Source organism: Narcine bancroftii, chromosome 10, assembly GCF_036971445.1.
Source record: "Narcine bancroftii isolate sNarBan1 chromosome 10, sNarBan1.hap1, whole genome shotgun sequence".
Lineage (NCBI taxonomy): Eukaryota > Metazoa > Chordata > Chondrichthyes > Torpediniformes > Narcinidae > Narcine > Narcine bancroftii.
Window position 1 is genome coordinate 55,536,468 of NC_091478.1, and position 19,255 is coordinate 55,555,722.

General features: G+C 42.6%; 1 protein-coding gene across 8 annotated transcripts in view; it reads left to right on the forward strand.

Moving 5' to 3' along the window:
- Nucleotides 1–18,565, forward strand: part of cnot1 (CCR4-NOT transcription complex, subunit 1) — a 325,223-nt gene extending 306,658 nt beyond the window's left edge. For 6 of the 8 annotated variants that reach the window (XM_069900952.1, XM_069900953.1, XM_069900951.1 and 3 more), the window contains 7 exons: nt 3,346–3,447; nt 8,982–9,155; nt 13,463–13,612; nt 14,973–15,153; nt 15,820–15,952; nt 16,280–16,414; nt 17,546–18,565. In XM_069900952.1, coding sequence (XP_069757053.1) covers nt 3,346–3,447; nt 8,982–9,155; nt 13,463–13,612; nt 14,973–15,153; nt 15,820–15,952; nt 16,280–16,414; nt 17,546–17,624 — 954 coding nt within the window. In that variant the 3' untranslated portion in view covers nt 17,625–18,565. The other 2 variants (XM_069900955.1, XM_069900956.1) reach the window with 2 other exon arrangements.
- Nucleotides 18,566–19,255: the final 690 nt, after the last annotated feature.

Here is a 19,255-nt window from a genome sequence, read left to right on the forward strand (position 1 = left end):
GGGAACATGAGGGGAAATTTCTTCACGCAAAGGGTGGATGGGATGTGGAATAAGCTTCCGGCAGAGGTGGTTGAAGCAAGGACATTATTTACATTTAAGGAAAGACTGGATAATTACATGTAGGGGAGAGGATTGGAGGGGTATGGACCAGGTGCTGGTCAGTGGGACAAGGAGGGTGGGGATTTGTTCCGGCATGGACTAGTAGGGCCAAACTAGCCTGTTCTGTGCTGTATATGATTATTGGGGGCCATTTATGATGGCTGTCGTTTGTTATCTGATTGCACAAGTAAAAGCCAACGAAACAGCATTCTCCAGTCCTCTGTGACAAGCAGACAGATGCACAACCAGACATAACACATATGCAGACAGACAATGCATTTGCAGGATAAGTATTCATATATATTTAAATATTGTTTCATTAATATGATGGCAAGTGTGAGCGACTCCAGAGGTCCTCTCTGCCACTCTTGTCCTATGGATTGACCTCTGATCCATTTCTCTGCAGGAACTGTACCAGACTGCCTTCTTGAGGTAATGCCTCACGTAACTGCATTCACTGAATGAGAGGTCGCAGTCTGTGATGCCTTTTGGAGTCCTCTGCATTTCTGGGCAGTCAAATTCCAAAACCAGACTGATGCAGCCAGTCAGTATACTTATTACAGTGCATCTGTAAAAGTTTAATGGAGTGTCAAATCTCTTCAGAATTCTTAGAAAGTATACTTGTTAGTTAACTTTCTTCTCAATTATCTGGCTCCAGGAGGGATCTTTTTAAAGATGGCCTCTCAGGGGCTTCCTCCTTTGTCGTGGTGATGTTGAGAGCAAGATTGTTGTTCTGACACCACCCAACCTGCTGCTTTCTCTCCGTCCTGTATTCTAAATCATAATTTCCAGTTGTTTGGCCAACAACAACAGTGGTGTCATGAGTGAGTTGGAGCCCAGATTATTGGTGTACTGTGGTGGTACTAATTGATCAATGGAGCAGGTAAGTTGGCTTGCACTGGGTTTCTTTCAAGTGGCATCTCTGTTAGTGATTTCCTCATACTTCATGCCAGACTTGCTTCCCTTGAACCAGTGTTAAGAACATCAATTAATGACAGGCCAGGAAAAGAGCATTGTCATAGTTGTGTCATGTGGCAGGTCTGATGCACTAACTGATGCACAGCAGTGCCATCCATCTGTTTATGTTCTCTGTAGTGTTGGGGTTGGTGAATCAGTGGATGCTGACTGGGCCAAGCCCCTGGTCGCCTCCTCTTAATTGCCAGACGCTGTTGTATAGAACTAGGTCTACTTAATGCTTTTCCACCGGCGCCACCTAACACGTGCAGTAAAATCACACCTTTAGGGAATTGGTGACCTTTTCACCCTTTGTCCTGATATTTCTGTGGCTTGTGTATCTACTTGACTGCTCTTGTTGGAGAACTCAAGTGTGGAGCCCAGAAGTGGAGTCAAGCCCACATTCTCAGGATTCATCTTTTCAGGTGAATGTCATGTTGAAAATTTCCTGATGTGTGCCCTCCACAAGGCAAAGGTCTCCAACTTCTTGGAAGCACTATGTATACCAAGAGGAAACTTCTCGTGCTCAACTATACTTAGTACGAACAATGAAAGCTGGTGGTGAAAGTTCCCAATGTTTGGAGTCCTCATGCATATTTAACTCCATGCATGCATTCATGGGAACCAGTAAGGCTGGAAAATCCTGAGCACCATTAATGCCAGCTATTCGTTATCTGAGGAAGTAATTGCTTCACAGTGCATAGTGGCCTCTGCTATGGTGAACAACAGGTAGGAATTTGTGACAGGAATCCATTGCTACTGCCTGAAAAGATCCTGCAAAACAAGTTGAACACCAATGTGATGTTGACCTCCATGGCATGAGACAGAATGCTGCATATCTCGGTGACAGATAGGAGAATTTGCTACTGCAAATTCAATTCATGGAGTTTATAGAGCATACTGACCAAGATTAAATAAGAAAGTCTACAGATGCCAAGATTGTAGTTAATGTACAAAAGTGGTAGAGAAATTCAGCAGGACCCATAACATTCATAAGAGGCAAAGACCTGAAAACTTCTACATGCATGAGGACCATGGTTACATCACTGCCTGGTATGGAGGCGCCAACTCTCAGGTCAAGAATAAACTCCAGAGGTTTGTTAACTCGGCCTACAACATCACAGGCACCAGACTTCACTCCATTGAGGATGTCTACATGAGGTGGTCCCTTTAAAAAAGCAGCCTCTCTCCTCAAAGACCCCCACCAGCCAGGCCATGCCTCTTTCAGGGAAAAAGGTACAGGAGCCTGATGTCAAGCACTCAGCGGCACAAGGACAGCTTCTTCCCCACTGCCATCAGATTCCTGAATGACCCATGAACCACAGACACTGCCTCACTTTGACTTTTTCTTGCACTATTTTTATTTGCACCATGAAGCTGCTGCAAATCAATGAATTTATGGCAAGTTCGTGACAATAAATTCTGCTTCAAAGTTTTGGGCCTGAGCCTTTTGTCAAGGAATGAGCATAAAGCAAGCTGGCACCTGCATAAAAAGGCTGGGGGGGCTTTTTAATTAAGATCCACCTATGGCCTCTTCGCTGTTGCCCTGTACTTCCTCCCACCCGGCATCTTTTCTTCCCTTCTTCCTCTGTCTTTTTATTGAGACTTCTCCATACTTTTGCTCATACCTTGACAAAGGGCTCAGGCCCAAAATGTTGATTATATATTTTAGCCTCCTATATGGACACTGTGAGGCCTAATGTGTTAACGTGGTGACCAGGATGCCCATTTCAGCCTGCATTTGGCCATTTATCATTTTAAAATGTTTTAAAATGTTTCCCAGAGCAGCAATGGCCAATGCCAGATGAATTCTGTTTAAGGTGAGTGGAAGAAAGTCTAGGGGAGATGTCAGAGGCCAGTTTATTTTACAGAGTGTGAGTTCCTGGAATGCATTGCTGGGGGTAGTGTGGAGGCTGACCCAATAGGGACATTTAAAAGGTTCTTAGAAAAGCACATAGATGCATGAACAATGGAAAGTTATTGGTGTGCGGTAGGATTATGTTGTGTATGTTTACAGGGGTTGGCACAACATGACAGGCCTGCCCTCTCTAATATTCACAAACTGAGCGAGATAGATGTGATTTTTATTTTCCCACACCTTGGTCGTGATAAAATGCAGCAGTGATCTGTGATAATGTCATGTTCCATGAATGGCTAAATTATATATACATATGGATTTGGGTTTGTGCTAGCTTATTCCTTTGTTTGAGGTGTGTATTCTTGGTTACAGTGTCTCGTGAAGTTTTTGTCATCTATAAACTCCCTGTTGAAATATTGTACTCTGTTCTCCAGGGCTGGCCCATGTATGCCCAGCTGCTGATTGACCTATTCAAGTTCCTGGCTCCTTACCTGAGGAATGTGGAGTTGACAAAACCTATGCAAATTCTTTACAAGGTGAGTGCCTTGCACAGGCTGTAATTGAAAACATAACCAACAGTTTTTATGTATTCTCTTTTCAATGTGGAATAACATTGCTACCTCCAAAGGCCATTAAGGAAGAGTAATGACCTTTTGCCTTGACCACTGCTGTCCTTCTGGTGAAAGTACTTGGGTGTTGGGGAGAGAATTTCTGGATTAGATGTACCAACAATGAAGGAATGGGGAGGTATTTCCTAGTCAGGATGGTGTCTGATTTGAGGGGGGACCTGCAGGTGGTGGTGTTTCTCTCCACCTGTACCTATTATCCTTCAAGATGGTTTTGTAATACTTTGGTCCCCCCCTAAATGAGCAACTGTAGTGTTGCAGTGTACTGTTGATAATGGGAATAAATTTTATGGTGATATGTGGGGCTGTGTCCTGAATTGCATTGAGGAACTTGTATTGCTGGAGCTTTACTAATCCCATATATTTCCATCCCTACAAATGGTGGAAACATTTTGGGGTGTGAGACTTGATTGGCTTGCCAAAGGATACCCAACCTCTGACTTGCTCCATCTTCTAGCCAGCTGTGATTATCAGGATGTTCATTTTGTTGGCCTTGATATTGTTAATGCCCATGTTGGACTAGACATGGCCATTCATTGGTGCTTGTGCCACGCAAATGTGATTCACTACCAGTCCTCTAGGTCTCGCTGCCATAAGCATTTGCTAAGGAGTCACATGGGCAGTAATCAGGGAGCATTTCCACTTCTGATCATGTGAAACAAGAAAAGCCATTGAAGCAGCTGAATAGGTACTGAGCAGGCGTGTGACATCGGTGGATGTGTGTTGACGAGGGTCGGTGAATGTTGCGGCCTACTGCGGGTCAGTGGTGCGTTTGGAGTGGGCAGTGGAGTGAGAGGGTAGGAGTGGTAGGGCTCAACAGGCTTAGGCAGTATCAAGGAGAGTAAGTTTACAGGTGTTCATTTGGGGATGAGAAGTATTCCGTGCTGAATGTCAGATTGGGAGGTCCTGGAGTCTCCCAGCCTCCCAGATGGCCATTTCTCTACCCAATGTGTTGAGCTGCAGCTCCTAAGGGACCGCATTAGGAAACTGGAGTTGCAGCTTGATGACCTTTGTCTGGTCAGGGAGAGTGAGAAGGTGATTGAGAGGAGTTATAGGTAGGTGGTCACATGGGAGACAGACACGTGGGTATCAGGAGGGGGAAGGGGAAGAGACAGGTACTCGGGAGTGCCCCTGTGGGTGACAATAGCCCCTTTCACACTGTATTACATGCAAGGTAGCCCTCCAATTTGGCAGATCAAATTGCATGGTGTGAAATAACGTAACTGGGCAGGGTTATTAGTCAGTTTCATCTGGGTTCTGAAACATGAGCCTGGCCAAGTTAACTCACCAGTGGCCTTCTAGCAGTGTGAATGGTCTACTTTACTTACCAGATACCATTAATGACATGCAGGCATCAGTCATGCAGTTATATTTTACAGCGCAGACAGCCATGCTCTGACAGCCCCCCCCCCCCCGCTGCCCAACCGCCCTCCCTTCCTCCTCTATTCCCATCCCTTCTCACACCCTCCCTCTCTCTTCCATTCCCCCTTCTTGCCCCATCTCCACCCCCCCCCCCCCCCCCACATCAGCCCCTCACCATCCCATCACCCCACTGCCCAGTTCTTCACAAAAACCTGGAATTTTTTTTTTGTTGTATTTAATACAAGCCACAAGAGGGCCCAGAAGCAAAGTGAATGCATAGATCAATCTAGTGACTGTAGAATTCTTGGAATTGGGGCAACAGCTGCATATAACAAACAATGTGCACTGATGCACAGACATGACACCAGACTGCCGAGGGTTAAAACGGCCCCCATCTTCCCACATTATCCAAGCACGAACTGAGCTCCCCTCTCCAGTTAAAGTCCCCTGAAATCAGCCACCGCTCCTCTTCGAATAACAGTCACATTACCAGGGGGAATGGCATGAGGGTTTCCCCTCCAGGATGTTCTATTGTAGGGACGCATTGGGTGTGAAGGGCATCAAAAAGACACCTCCAGAGCCGCCCCAGTAGGAGAAAGCGTGGATCACCCACTGCCTACTCCACTCAAGTAGCTGGAGCTTCTTGGCCACTCTCTCTGCTCTGGACAAGGTACACCCGCCCCTTCTGTACCCTTTTAGGCTGAACTGAACAAATGTAGAACCACGCGGAATTCAGTTTCAAAATGAAATAAACCATTCTCTTAGAATGGACCACACTGCAGCAAAGTTGGGTAACTGAAAGATTGTTTCTTCCCCTTGAAAAATTATAAGTGAGCAAGTTGAGCACTCTTATCCAATTGGCCAAAAAAAACAACATAACTGGTCTAACTCAGTGTGGTTCCCCAGCACAATTGGGAAAATTAACAATGATGTCAATCTAATTATGGAAGGCTGTCAGAAGCATATTCAGAGGCTAATGATGTTATGGCAACATGCTAGCAAACGAGGGAATTGAAGGGGTGTTTATTGTTTTAGACCAGGGAAGGGGATTTTCACGTAGCTGATTTTGTGTGTATGAAAAAAATTATTATTGGCTATGAATCAGTTGGAGGGGCTGATAGAGCCCAGCTGGCCACACACTGACAGCTGTGAAATGTAACTGTGCAGTCAGCTGGGCTGTTAAGAGTGCTGTATGTAATGCGTCACTCGTGACGTCACCACTAGAGACAGGATCCCCTCCCCTTAAAACATGAGTAGCAGAATTACCTGCAAATGATGGTGCAGTGTGAAAGACTCCTGGGTTCAGCTTGCCCTGCAATTTTTCCCGTTTCCTAGAGGAGGGATGGCAGTGTGAAAGGGGCAAAGTACTCCTGTTAGGTGGAACAGCCTACCTGGGGGAAGCAAAGGTGGGAGTGTCTCTGGCACAAGGTGCAGCCCTGTGGCTCAGAAGGGTAGGGAAAGGAAGGGGAAGGCGGTAGGGGTCTTTGTATATAGTTACGCCAGACAAGCAATTCTATGGAGGAAGGAAGGAAACTCGGATGGTGGTTTGCCTCCAAGGTGCCAGGGTCCGAGATGTTTCAGATTGCATCCAAGATATCCTGCAGTAGGACAGAAAACAGCCAGAGGTCATGTTAAATATTGCTATCAATGACATAGGTAGGAAAAGGGAAGCAGTCCTGAAAAAGGATTATAGGGAGTTAGGAAGGGAGATGCAGGACCACAAAGGTTGTTATTTCTGGATTACTGCCTCTGCCAAGAGACAGTGAGTATAGGAATAGAATGAGGTGGAGGATAAATCCATGGCTGAGGGATTGGAGCAGGGCCCAGGGATTCAGATTTCTGGACCATTGGGACCTCTTTGGAGAATGTGGGACCTGCACAAAAAGGATGGCTTTCACTTGAATCCCTGGGGTCCAATATCCTGGCGGGGAGGTTTATTAAAGCTACTGGGGAGAGTTTAAACTAGAATTGTTGGGGGGTGGGAACTGAACTAAAGAGACTGGGGAAGAGGAAGTTAGCTCACAAATAGAGAAAGCTTGGAGACATTGTGTGAAGGAGGATAGGCAGGTGATAGAGAAGGGATGCATTCAGACAGATGGTTTGAGATGTGTCTGTTTTAACTCAAGGAGTATTGTGAACAAAGTGGATGAGCTTAAATCGTGGATTATTACTTGGAGCTATGATGTGGTGGCCATTACAGTGACTTGGATGGCTCAGGGACAGGATTGGTTACTTCAAGGGCTGGGTTTTAGATGTTTCAGAAAGAGCAGGGAGGGAGGCAGAAGAGGTGGGGTCGTGGCACTGTTGATCAGAGATAGTGTCACGGCTGCAGAAAAGGTGGACGTGATGGAGGGATTGTCTACGGAGTCTCTGGTTGGAGGTTAGCAACAGGAAAGGGTCAATAACTTTACTGGGTGTTTTTCATAGGTCGCCAATAGGAACAGGGATATCGAGGAGCAGATACGGAAACAGATCCTGGAAAGTTGTAGTCATAACAGAGTTGTGGTGATGGGGATTTTAATTTGACAAATATCAATTGGCATCTCCCTAAATCAAGGGGTTTAGATGGGGTGGAGTTTGTTAGGTGTGTTCAGGAAGGTTTCCTGTCACAACAGGGTACTAGCTCTTTTCCTCTTGTGCATATCATGCAAATAGTGCAAAGAATTTTTGTGAATTTAAAAACATTTAACTACTGTTTCCAATAATGGGATAGTTGTTCCTTACAACACCACACTCAAAATTTGTGTGAAATTCAGTATAATTGGAGTACCGATAACTGATGGAATGCTTTGCCAGTCTCTTTCAGACCCATGGATCTTCAATTAAAAATAATATTTGAGATATGCATTTGTCATAGAGTCTGCTTCCATTGATTGGTTTTTCTATTCTGACTTTTTCTTTTCCCCTTAAACGTTAAAAAAAACTTTTAGCACAGGAACTAGTGATGCAGGTGCAAGTCAGAGTGCCCAAAATGAAGAGGAAGGACTGCAGATGCTTAAAGCAATAGAATGCTTGAAACACTCAGCATGTCAGGCAGCAAATGTAGAGAGAGAGAGGGTAACACATCAGGTCAAAAACCCTTCAGCAGATGAGAAGCACTTCATATAATTAGGTCTCTAGTTGGTCTAGAAGTTAATAAGACCATAGGACATAGGAGCAGAAATAGGCTATTCAGCCCATCGAGTCTGCTTCTTCAATCATGAGCTGATCCATTTTCCCACATTGCCCCACTGCCTGGCCTTCTCCCCATAACCTTTGATGTCTTGGCTAAACAAGAACCTATCAATTTGTCTTAAATACCTTACCTCCACAACTTCTGTGGCAATAAATTCCACAGAGTTAACCCCCTCTGGTTGAAGAAATTCCTGTGTATCTGCTCTAAGTAGGCACCCTTCAATCCAGTTGTGCCCTCTTCTCTTTGACTCTCCCACCATGCATGGGGAAACAACCTTTCAACATCTACTCTGCCCATATCTTTCAACATTTGAAATGTTTTAATGTGATCCTCCTAAATTCCAAGTACAGGCCAAGAGCTGTCAGATACTCCTTGTATGATAACGCTTTCATTTCCAGAATCTAGTGAACCTTCTTTGAGCCCTCTCCAACGTCTTCTTAAATGAGTCTAAAACTGTTCACAATAGTTCAAGTGAGGTCTCATAATAAAGCTTCAACATCACATCTCTGCTCTAATGTTCTATTCCTCTTGAAATGAATGCCAGCATTAGTCCTCTTCAAGGGGAATAATTCATAAATATCTAACCCTGCTACAAACTGTGCCAGACACTTTCATTGGTTTCATTTTTACCTTCTCAGCATTTTTTGACAATGCAACATAGAACAAAACCTCTCACACCTGTGGAAATTCTGCATATGCAAGATTTTGTAAAACTAAACTGGCTTAAAAGGTAACTTAAAAGTAGTTAAGTGCCCCCCCCCCCCCCCCCCCACCTTTTCCATTTTTGATATTAGACATTGGTTTTAACATGTCAGTGTGAATGTGTTTTTGCCTTTTGCCATCAAAAAGTTAATTGTTGCTTCACTAAGTGTTTCCACTATCTAAATTGATTGTTTTGTATTTACAGGGCACACTGCGTGTTTTGCTTGTCCTTTTGCACGACTTTCCAGAGTTTCTCTGTGACTACCATTATGGCTTCTGTGACGTGATCCCACCAAACTGTATTCAGCTACGTAACTTGATTCTGAGTGCCTTCCCACGGAACATGAGACTGCCAGATCCATTCACACCTAATCTAAAGGTACAAGAACACCAACACTCACCAGACATTTGTGCTGTAATCGGGACAAAATGGGTTAAAGCTATGAAAATAAGATCATTAGAAATGGGAACAGGAGAAGGCTATCTGGGCTGTTGAGCCTGTTCTGCTGCTGAATAGAATCATGGCTGATCTGGTTATGGACTTATTTCCACCAATCTGCCTTTTCCCTGTAATATCCCCTAATATGCAAAAAACGTATCTAACTGTGTCTTAAATGTATTCAGTGAGGTAGCCTCATCTGCTTCCTTGGCAGAGAATTCCACAGGATCACCACTCTGGGAAAGCAGTTCTTCCTCGTGTCCATCCTGAATCTTGAGGCTATGTTCCCTAGTTCTACTCTCACCTGCCAGTGAAAACAGCTTTCCTGCTTCGATCTTGTCTATTCCTTTCATAATTTTTATGTTTTCCCTTTCATTCCATCAAGTAGGCTCAATTAATTCAATCTCTCCTCACAGGCTATTATCCCTTTCATTACCTGAAACAACCTAATGAACTGCATCTGTACCGCCTGCAAAGCTAGCATATCCTTTCTCATGTAAGGAAAATGGAGACCAGAATTGCATGCAATTGGAAGTCTCGTGCGGCTTCCTAGGAACACCTGCAGCAGAATCTCCCTCCTCTTATGTTCATTCTCTCTAGCAATCCATTTGTACCTGCAAACTAACTGTTTGTTATTCATGAGGAAGCACTTCTTTAATCCTCTGCACAACGGCATGGTGCATTTTGTCACCAAATAAATAATAATATCTGCCATCTTTTCCTTCCAAAGTGGATGACCTTGCATTTACCAACATTATACTCCATCTGCCATCTTATCTGTCTCTCTTCAGATTCTGCACATCTTCTACATAATTTGCTCTTCCACCCAATTTGGTGTCATCAGCAAACATGAATATGCTACACTTGATTCCCTATTCCTAATTGTTAATGTATATTGTGAACAGTTGTGGGCCCAGCACTGACTCCTGTGGCATTCTGCTCACCATCGATTGCCAACCAGAAAAACACCCATTTATTTCAACTCTGCCTTCTGTTAGTTAACCAACACAGCAGAATCTCCCTCCTCTTATTCTGTCTTCTGGAAACTGAAGTATTCAATACCCACCTTCCCTTCCTGATGGAACCATTTCTATCCAAATGTCTGCCTATTTCTTCCTTAATGATAGCTTCAAGCATGTTCTTGTCTATAAACAGTTAACTGATTATTTCCTATGTTTTGCCGACATCACTTTCTAAACAGTGGTGTGACATTTACTGCCTTCCACTTTACCAGAGTCCGGAGAATTTTAGTAAATTACCACAAATGCATCTACTATAACTTCCACCATTTCCTTCAGTATCTTGGGATGCTTTCCATCAAGACCAGGAGACACCTTTGGACCCAAAGGTTTGCTCTTAATGATAGCGATTGTATTGAGGTCCTCATCTCCCATTGCATCCTTAACAACTCTTTGATCCACTGTGCAGATCAACACTAAATAGACATTCAAGGCCTCAGCCATAGAACACTACAGCACAGAAACAGGCCCATTTGGCCCTTATAGGCTGTGCCAAACTTTTTTTTTGCTTATTCCCACTGACTGCACCCACTCCATAGCCCGCCATACCTCTCCTATCCTTGTACCTGTCCAAGTTCTTCTTAAATGTTAAAATTTATCTTGCATTCATCACCTCAGCTAGCAGCTCGTTTCATACTCCCACTACTCTGTGTAAAGAACATTCCCCCTAAACTTTTCCCCTTTCACTCTTAACCCATGTCCTCTGGTTTGTATCTCATTTACCCTCAGTGGAAAAAGTCTACCTACATTTACTCTATCCCCCTCATAATTTTAAATACCTCTATCAAATCTCCCCTCGTTCTTCAATGCTCCATTGAATAAAGTTTAACCTTTCCCTGTAACTCAGTTCCTGAAGTCCAGGATAACATCCAGGTAAATCTTCTCTGCACTCTTTCTATAAAAACTTTTCTGTTCTATTTTGTGCTAGTTGACATTCATAATCTATCTTCCCTTTTTCTATTGCGCACTTAACATTTCTCTGTTGCTTTTTAAAGTTTTCCCAGTCTTCCAATTTCCACTACTCTTGGCATGGACTTTAAGTTTGATGCCTTTATTTCCTTAGTTATCCAAGACTGGCTCTCCCTGCCCTAACTGTCCTTATTTTAACTGGAATGTACTTCTGTTGAGATGTGTTCAAAAAAACCTCTTTTGAACGTCTTCACTGTTCCACCATATAGTGGCCATGTGAATTTTCCACGTTTTATCAGTGCCTTCCCACCCCGTTCTGGCTCCCTCTGCTCGTTGCATGCAATGTTAGGATCTTGCTCTGTCGACTTTGGCTGCCGCATTTCCTGCAGTATAGCAGTGGCGACGCATCCCTGTGCACACTCCCTTGGTTTCATTTCCAGCGCCAGCGGCGCTCTCTTGTGTTTTTACCCATATCTCAAAAACAACGTTGGAAGAAACAGTTGGGAAAACTAATTGCTTTTAAGATTAGCTGAAGAAAAACCCGAGTAATAGATGAACATCGATGCAAAGAAATGGTTACAGATTGGGCAGGGGCTCTGCATGGGGATTGAGGACAGGTTGGGCAGGGTTGCTGCCTGGTAATTGAGGAACAGTTAGGCAGGGGGCTCTGCATGGGGATTGGGTACAGATTGGGTAGGGGGCTCTGCATGGAGATTGGGCAGGGGCACTGTTTGGCATGCTCGTTTTTAGTTATGGGCAAGTTCTGCTTGGAATCAAGAGAACCAGACACTGGTTTGAGCATAGATTAAGCAAGTACTGCCTGGTGATGTGGAAGGGGCTTGGAGTCTGGGTACAAATGGAAGTGTGTCTTACACACTGTGCTCACTGTAAACAAGACAATTGATTTTGTTTAAAATGACTAGTTTTTTTAATGGCTTGAAATTAGTAATTTTGTGTGTACATTTTCAAAACTTTTCCAAATGAGGGTTGCTGCCCCCCTCCCCCACCACCACAAGAGCCGCTGCACCGCCTTGACCCCGACTGTATCCCTCATGCAGATGGTCAGCTCTTTTCCTCTTTTTATTTGACCTCAGTCACATACCTGATATACTGGGAGCTTGTGCTCCCAGTCTACACTAGTCAACACCTCCCTCATCCCATTGTAATCTTTCTTGTTTTGGCATATTACACAAGTTTTAGATCAAACTATTGCACCCTCCGTTTGTGTGATCACACTTATGAAGAGGATCCCTAACTGATTATTTATTACCTTAACGTCTCATTGTATAGGACCAGATCTAATATAGCATGTTTCTTGTAGGTTTGGTGACCTACTATTAAAAAAATCTATCACAGATACATTTTCTTTCTTTTTATAATATCTTTATTGAGTTTAATTAAAAAGCTACACACATATAGATTAATGCATTTGCTAGAATATGAGGAAAAGATTTTTTTTTAATTGAACATTTCAAATAAAGGCTTGATTGTATATAATAAATTGTGTGCACCCTTTCAGGTCACTCCTATATCAAAAATATTGGAAAAAAAAAATAGAGAAAAAATACCCCTAATAATTGAACCTTCAAAACAAGGCAAACTTGCATATCTACTAAAATAGGAAAGGAAAGACAACATTGGGAGACCAGACAACACTGTTCAGGAGCATCCAAACACCCTCATTCGTTAAATGATGGTAATATTCCATGAATGGGCCCCACGTTTTATAAAAGTTCACCTTTACATCTTTCGTGTCTGATTTTTTTTTCTCTAAACTTATGAAGGATATGACCTCCTGTAACCATTGACCATGGGTAGGTGGAGCACTGTATTTCCATTTCATCAGAATTGCTCGTCTACCTATCATTGAGGTAAAATTCGCTTCTGACATGAAGTCAACAATATTTTCTCTTGAGAAAAACTAAACAAAGCAATTAAAGGACATGCATCTGGGAAAAAAAATTACAGATGGATTTTCTGAAGTTACCAATGAAGAGCCAAGAAACACTATTTATATAAAATTTCCTAATCTCTCCCAAATTTCCAATGTTGTATGGAAAACCCTCCATATTAGTCTTATGAATCTTATCACTTACATTGTGGTTAGGAGATGTACTTGCAACATTTCAAATAATACTTAATGCAGTAAAATCTTGGTGCCTTACCGTTCATTCTAAAAATTATTGAAGCTTCTTAGGAGTTTGAATTGTATCTCGCAGGTGCTCAGCCATCAATATCTCCTGCTGGTCTCTGTTTTACGATTTAGAACTAGGGCCAATTGTGAATCATTAACTGAAGAGATATATTATGATTTGTCAGGTGGATATGCTGAGTGAAATCAACATTGCTCCCCGAATATTGACTAACTTCACTGGAGTGATGCCACCTCAGTTTAAGAAGGACCTGGACTCCTATTTGAAGACGCGTTCTCCAGTGACCTTCCTGTCAGAGTTGCGCAGTAACCTGCAGGTGAGCATGAGAGTAACAGCAGATCATTTTATAATTACTGAAATCAGCCTTTGGCAAAGTCTGCACTTAGGGGTCCAGTGACTTATTGATCCAGTGATAGACATTATTAGATATGATGCACATGCAGGATTGGCCTCGTCGCCTGAAGATCCCGGATGGGAAGAATAGGTGTGTGTTACTTGGACAGGATTTTCCCAGGTTAACTTCTTTTCTCATAATATACCACTGAATAAGTTCTGATAAACTTTTTTTGAGCGGGGCTGGAGTAAGGATCCAAATGTTCCAAATGCCATTGGCAAAAGGAGACCTAGAAGTTATGACAGACTCACTCACGCATTTGACCCCTCGTGGGATCCAGTGAAGGGTCAGTGGGGAGAATGAACGATAGTTCCATGCGCTTAATGCTCTGTCAGTTTTGATACCAGGTAACCCTATTTCATGGTCTGTCCAGCTTTCAAAGTATTTCTGGGATGCAAGGTCTTCCTTAGGTGAATTCCTTCAGGTGAATGTGGAAAGGGGACTGGTGGGCCAACTGGTCACTAAGGTAAGGAGGTAGTGAAGAGATAGGATTTGGCCACAAGCTGTATTTTGTGCACCACTCAATTCCAGATACCAGAGGCAAATTAATCGCAAGCTACTTTGGACATCGAAGCAAGGAGCTGATACAGTGATTCTGTTCCAACAAATTTTATGTACAGTTCGGCTTAGTGTGTGAACTTGTGTTTTCTAGATGTTTTACACCAATTTCACTGGAATAATGTATTTATCTTTATTTACATTTATGCAATCTGATGTCAATAAACTAAGTAAAACGAACAGAGCACAAAACAGGTCCTTCAGCCCATCTTGTCTGTGCTGAACTATTCTACCCATTGACCTACACCTTCTGAACCCCTCCCATCCATTAACCATCCAAATTCTTAAATAGCAAAATTGAGCCTGCATTCATCACTACAGCTGCCAGCTCATACCACACTCTTACTATTGTCTGCATGAAGTTCCCCCAATGTTACCTTTAAACATTTCACCTATCACCCTTAACCCATGTCCCCTAGTTCTTGTCTCACCCAACCTCAGTGGAAAAAGTAAATGAGAGTCATTCGTGGTTGCCTGTCAGTTGAGGGGTGTTAAGCATTTTGATTGGCCAAACCCATACAGGTGGGTCATTTTGGTTGGAGTGGGCAAATTGGGCCAAAGACCTGTTTGCATGCTGTATGCATCTATTTACTGATTGCTGGACCTCTGCCAAAACATCTTTCTGGGAAGGTGCAGTTGCTCTCAGTTTCTCGGCCACAGAGCCAGCTCATGATAGACTAAAATAAGTTTGTCCAAGCGAATTAAACTAACCTTTGTACTTCAGGTATCAAACGAACCTGGTAACCGGTACAACATCCAGCTGATCAACGCTTTGGTGCTATATGTGGGAACACAGGCGATTGCTCACATCCATAACAAGGGCAGCACACCATCCATGAGTACTATAACACACTCAGCCCACATGGACATCTTCCAGAACCTGGCTGTGGACCTTGATACAGAAGGTAAGGCAATGGTCAAGCCTTACATTTAGTACCTGTTCCATCGCTCAGGGTCTTGCATTTTAGTTGTCAGATATTGTTGTAGCAATACCTTTTGAGTGACTCATTTAATCTGAGATGCACATACCAGTGGTGGGTTGATTGGCCTGTGCCCAAGCAGCACTGAATGCTGTGACTGAAAAAGTTTTTGGCAAAAGGTGTCTAACAAATCAGTATACGCTGGGTCCTTGTTATATGATGTGGGATCTGCATGCCCATGAGGTTGGCTCTCGTATCCATCTTGAATTTTTCAATAAACCAGTGACCAATCATTGTAAATGCAAATACTACAATCAGTTTCTAGACAGCTTGTCGTTATTCAGGATGTACCTTCCATAGGTCTGGTGTCTGCCATGATTCAATTAATTAGATTAGCTCGCTAAATCCAGTACATTTGTGCAATAATCGGTGGCCAATTTTCTTTGTCTTTTTATCAATTTAAGATCTCAGTTGGTGTTTATCTCAAATATCTTTCTCTGCGCAGCTACCTTGGGGAAGTATATGGCACAGTAGAGATTCTGCTGGTGAAGCTTCATACAATCTTGATGTTTTTGTTTTCACTGTATTTGTAACTTTGGTGTAATCTTTCCTTTTACAGCCTCTTGGAATAATCATGCTTCCATCTTTCAGGTCGCTACTTGTTCCTGAATGCCATCGCCAATCAGCTGCGTTACCCCAACAGCCACACTCACTATTTCAGCTGCACCATGTTGTATCTGTTTGCTGAAGCCAACACAGAAGCGATCCAGGAGCAGATAACCAGGTGAGGAATGGACAACTTCTTGTGATCCTGAACAGCAGTCTTGGGCTGAGACTGGCCCATAAGTGTTTCAATTGTATTTGTCATATCCTTTGTGTGCACCTTGAAGCTTTCCGAGTCACCAAGTTCAAAAAGTAATAGAGGAATGAGGTACTGAATTAGGTGTCATCATGTATACAGAAAATTAGTTCAATTCATATCATGGTTGTAGGTCTATGAGGTAAGTTTGTGAAGGCAAAAAATAATAGTATTCTTTGCATTTCCTTTCCCTGATTCAGATTTCTTTTAAAGTGTGAGATTTAATAGTTACTCTTCATTTTCTTTTGTTAGGGTGCTGTTGGAAAGGTTGATTGTAAACAGGCCTCATCCATGGGGGCTCCTCATCACCTTTATTGAGCTAATTAAAAATCCAGCCTTCAAGTTCTGGAACCATGAGTTTGTCCACTGTGCTCCTGAGATTGAGAAGTAAGTGCTTTTGAGTGTTTTTATTTCCTTGAGTCTTCCTTGGATATCGATCTTCGTTATTGAGTTTGTCTTTTGCTTCTGTAGGTTGCAACTTATACCTCTCTCCAAATATCTGATCCGAGCCCCAGGTACGCTATTACACACTAGGACTTAGTCAAGAGTATTCTTGTTTCAACCGCCAGGCCACAGCCTTCAGAAGTACAGCGAAGGCATGCTGTACAATTGGAATGGTTGGATTGTTTCACACACTTTGTCCATTTAATCCATTTATGTCCTTGCAGTTTTTCCAGCTGTTTCTTTTCCTGTTTTACTTGTGACCTTTCTGTAAGTTTATTTTGCTTCTCTTCCTCCACCTTGGTCACTGCATGGTGCACTACACCATTTAAAAAGTGAAAAGTCAATGTTTGCAAGTTAATTGATTAACAATTAATTTGTTTTCCTTCCAATTTGCCTCACAAGCATTCCCTAAATGAGCTTGCCTTTATTTGGACAGTTTTCCAGTGATCAACTTGCAGTGCATCATGAGTGGTGTGTCATGGAAGTCATCATTAAGTGCATTTTTGAATCACAAAGAAAAGGAACGCTAGCCTTTTGTTCCCCAGTTATTCAAGCCTAATAAAGTGCCAGTCAATTGCAGCTGGCAACTGGTGTTGCACCATTGGACCTACTTGGCTTATTACCACATTGTGGTTCAACAGTGAGGGTTTTGAGGCAGTTTATACAAGATGTTGGGAAATTAATGCAGAGGAGCTGTTCACCTGACTTGATACCAGGTTTATGAAAGCATTCTTGCCTCCCAGGGATTCAAAGACCCACTCCAGAAGCTTGATCACATCATCCATGTTGCACTAAAGGTGCCATTTTTCAGGTGAGACACTTGAACCAAGCCTTCAAAGTGGACAGAGATGGTGAAGAGCAAGGGAGCTGCCCTCATTCAGAATCATTAGAACTCCTTGTTTCAATGCGGGGGTCTTGCTGTGCACAAAATTGTCATTTCCTATCTAATCACTGTTGTGCTATGTATTTCAAAAGTACAAGATTGACTGTAAAGCAGAGTGGGGTGTCCTGAGCTTGCGTTCTTTCCTGGTTACTTTCACAGCGTACTAATGCTGGCTGCTGGCGGTTTTACAGGTTGTTCCAGTCTGTAGCTCAATGCTGTATGGGACAGAAGCAGGCACAACAAGTAATGGAAGGCACGGGTGCAAGTTAAAACCGTGAAAGCAATACCTCTGTGGAGAAACTACGTGGGAAGAGTGATGGGCAGCCGATGGTTTTTCTTGAAAACTGTCATTGGTTGTGTAACTTGCTGGTTCTTCCAATCAAATGCAGTCAGACATAGGATCAATCAGTGGTCAAGGAAGAACTGATTTCATGTTGGACATGTTTTATTTTTCATTTGTCACTTGGCCAAAAAAAAACAAATGCTGTGAATATCATTTGAAATGATATAAAAATGTAAATAAAAGGGAGTGCAACCTTAAACTGGACTATCTCCATCTGTGCAAACTGTATTAAACTGACTTATCCACCGGTGTTGGCAGCTGACGACGCATTGATGAAGCATGTCTGGGATAGATTCCCCACCGCTCCAAATTACAGCCAAGCCACAGATCCTCCAGAGAAGTTACAGGAGCTGCTTTTTATTTGATGCATTTTCCCCATTTTGTTGGCGACAGGGTGGGTGGGGGAGGGAGGGAAGGAAACCAGTATCAACTTTTATTTGCCCGTTTTCTTGTAGATTTAAAATCCTCCAGGAGAATGGATTTTCAGTATGGTTTGCAAAAAGGTTTTTATTTTTTAAAGTTTTTTTGTCTTCAAGATGAGCCGCTCCTTCTTTAACTAAAAAGGAGGTATTCAGGCTGATTGTGGCATTCACTATGTTAATGCAAAGAAAAAAGGTTCTCCCCGAATTCTGTAAATTGTGGGTTAAAAAGAGCCAGTTTTGCGGCATGAAGTCGATGAAGTTTGTAAAAAGAAACCAAGGACCAATACAGGCCATTTTGTAAGGATTTTGAATGTTGTTTTGTAAATGTATTGGTCCATGTGTTGTATTTTGTAGTCTTTGTAGTTTCCTTGGCTCTAGTTCTGCCACTTAACACTTGTATGTAAGCATATTGTAGTTAATGCATTAAAACCCATGTCATGCAGCAACCTCCTCTTTGTTTATTGCCTCTAGACAACAAAGGCCAGATTATGTTCATTGTTTAAACTACTGTATCATTTTTTAAAATGGCATATCACCAACCCAGAACTTATTTATTGTGATTAATGTTTGTGGATTCAATTTAATCATTATTGAAACCAAAATTGTTATGGTAAATCCACACCTGAAACTTGGTGAAATGCATGCTCAGAACCAGTCTGTGTTAAGGATTCAACACTGCCTTTACATTCCTCGTAAATAGTCACATGCAGCTCCATGGCTGTGAGATCTTTGCCAGTGCATCAGAATGAAGGAACTATTCCCAGTGCTCAGCACATTAAACTTCAGAAAAGTGATCAATATTTGTCCTGTTCTGGAACCCATCTTCTCCAAAACTGGCAACTATCACATCAATTAGTGCAGGATTTTCCTTTTTTTGCACCCTTGGAACTGAGGTTCATTGGGGTCTTGCAGTGAGTAGTAAAACACTGAGCTGATTTCAACCACCCATCTCTGAAGATTTACTGAGACTTGCTTTACTGAGATTCACCAGCATGTCCCAGGTCCAGTTCTTTTTTATGACTATAACCTCTTGTCCTGGATTCCCTTTCACAGTAAGCTTTCTTCCATCTATTCTGAGTTCCAATTAAATCTCATGCCACATAATCGTATTGATGAAATACTGTACAATTTAACCT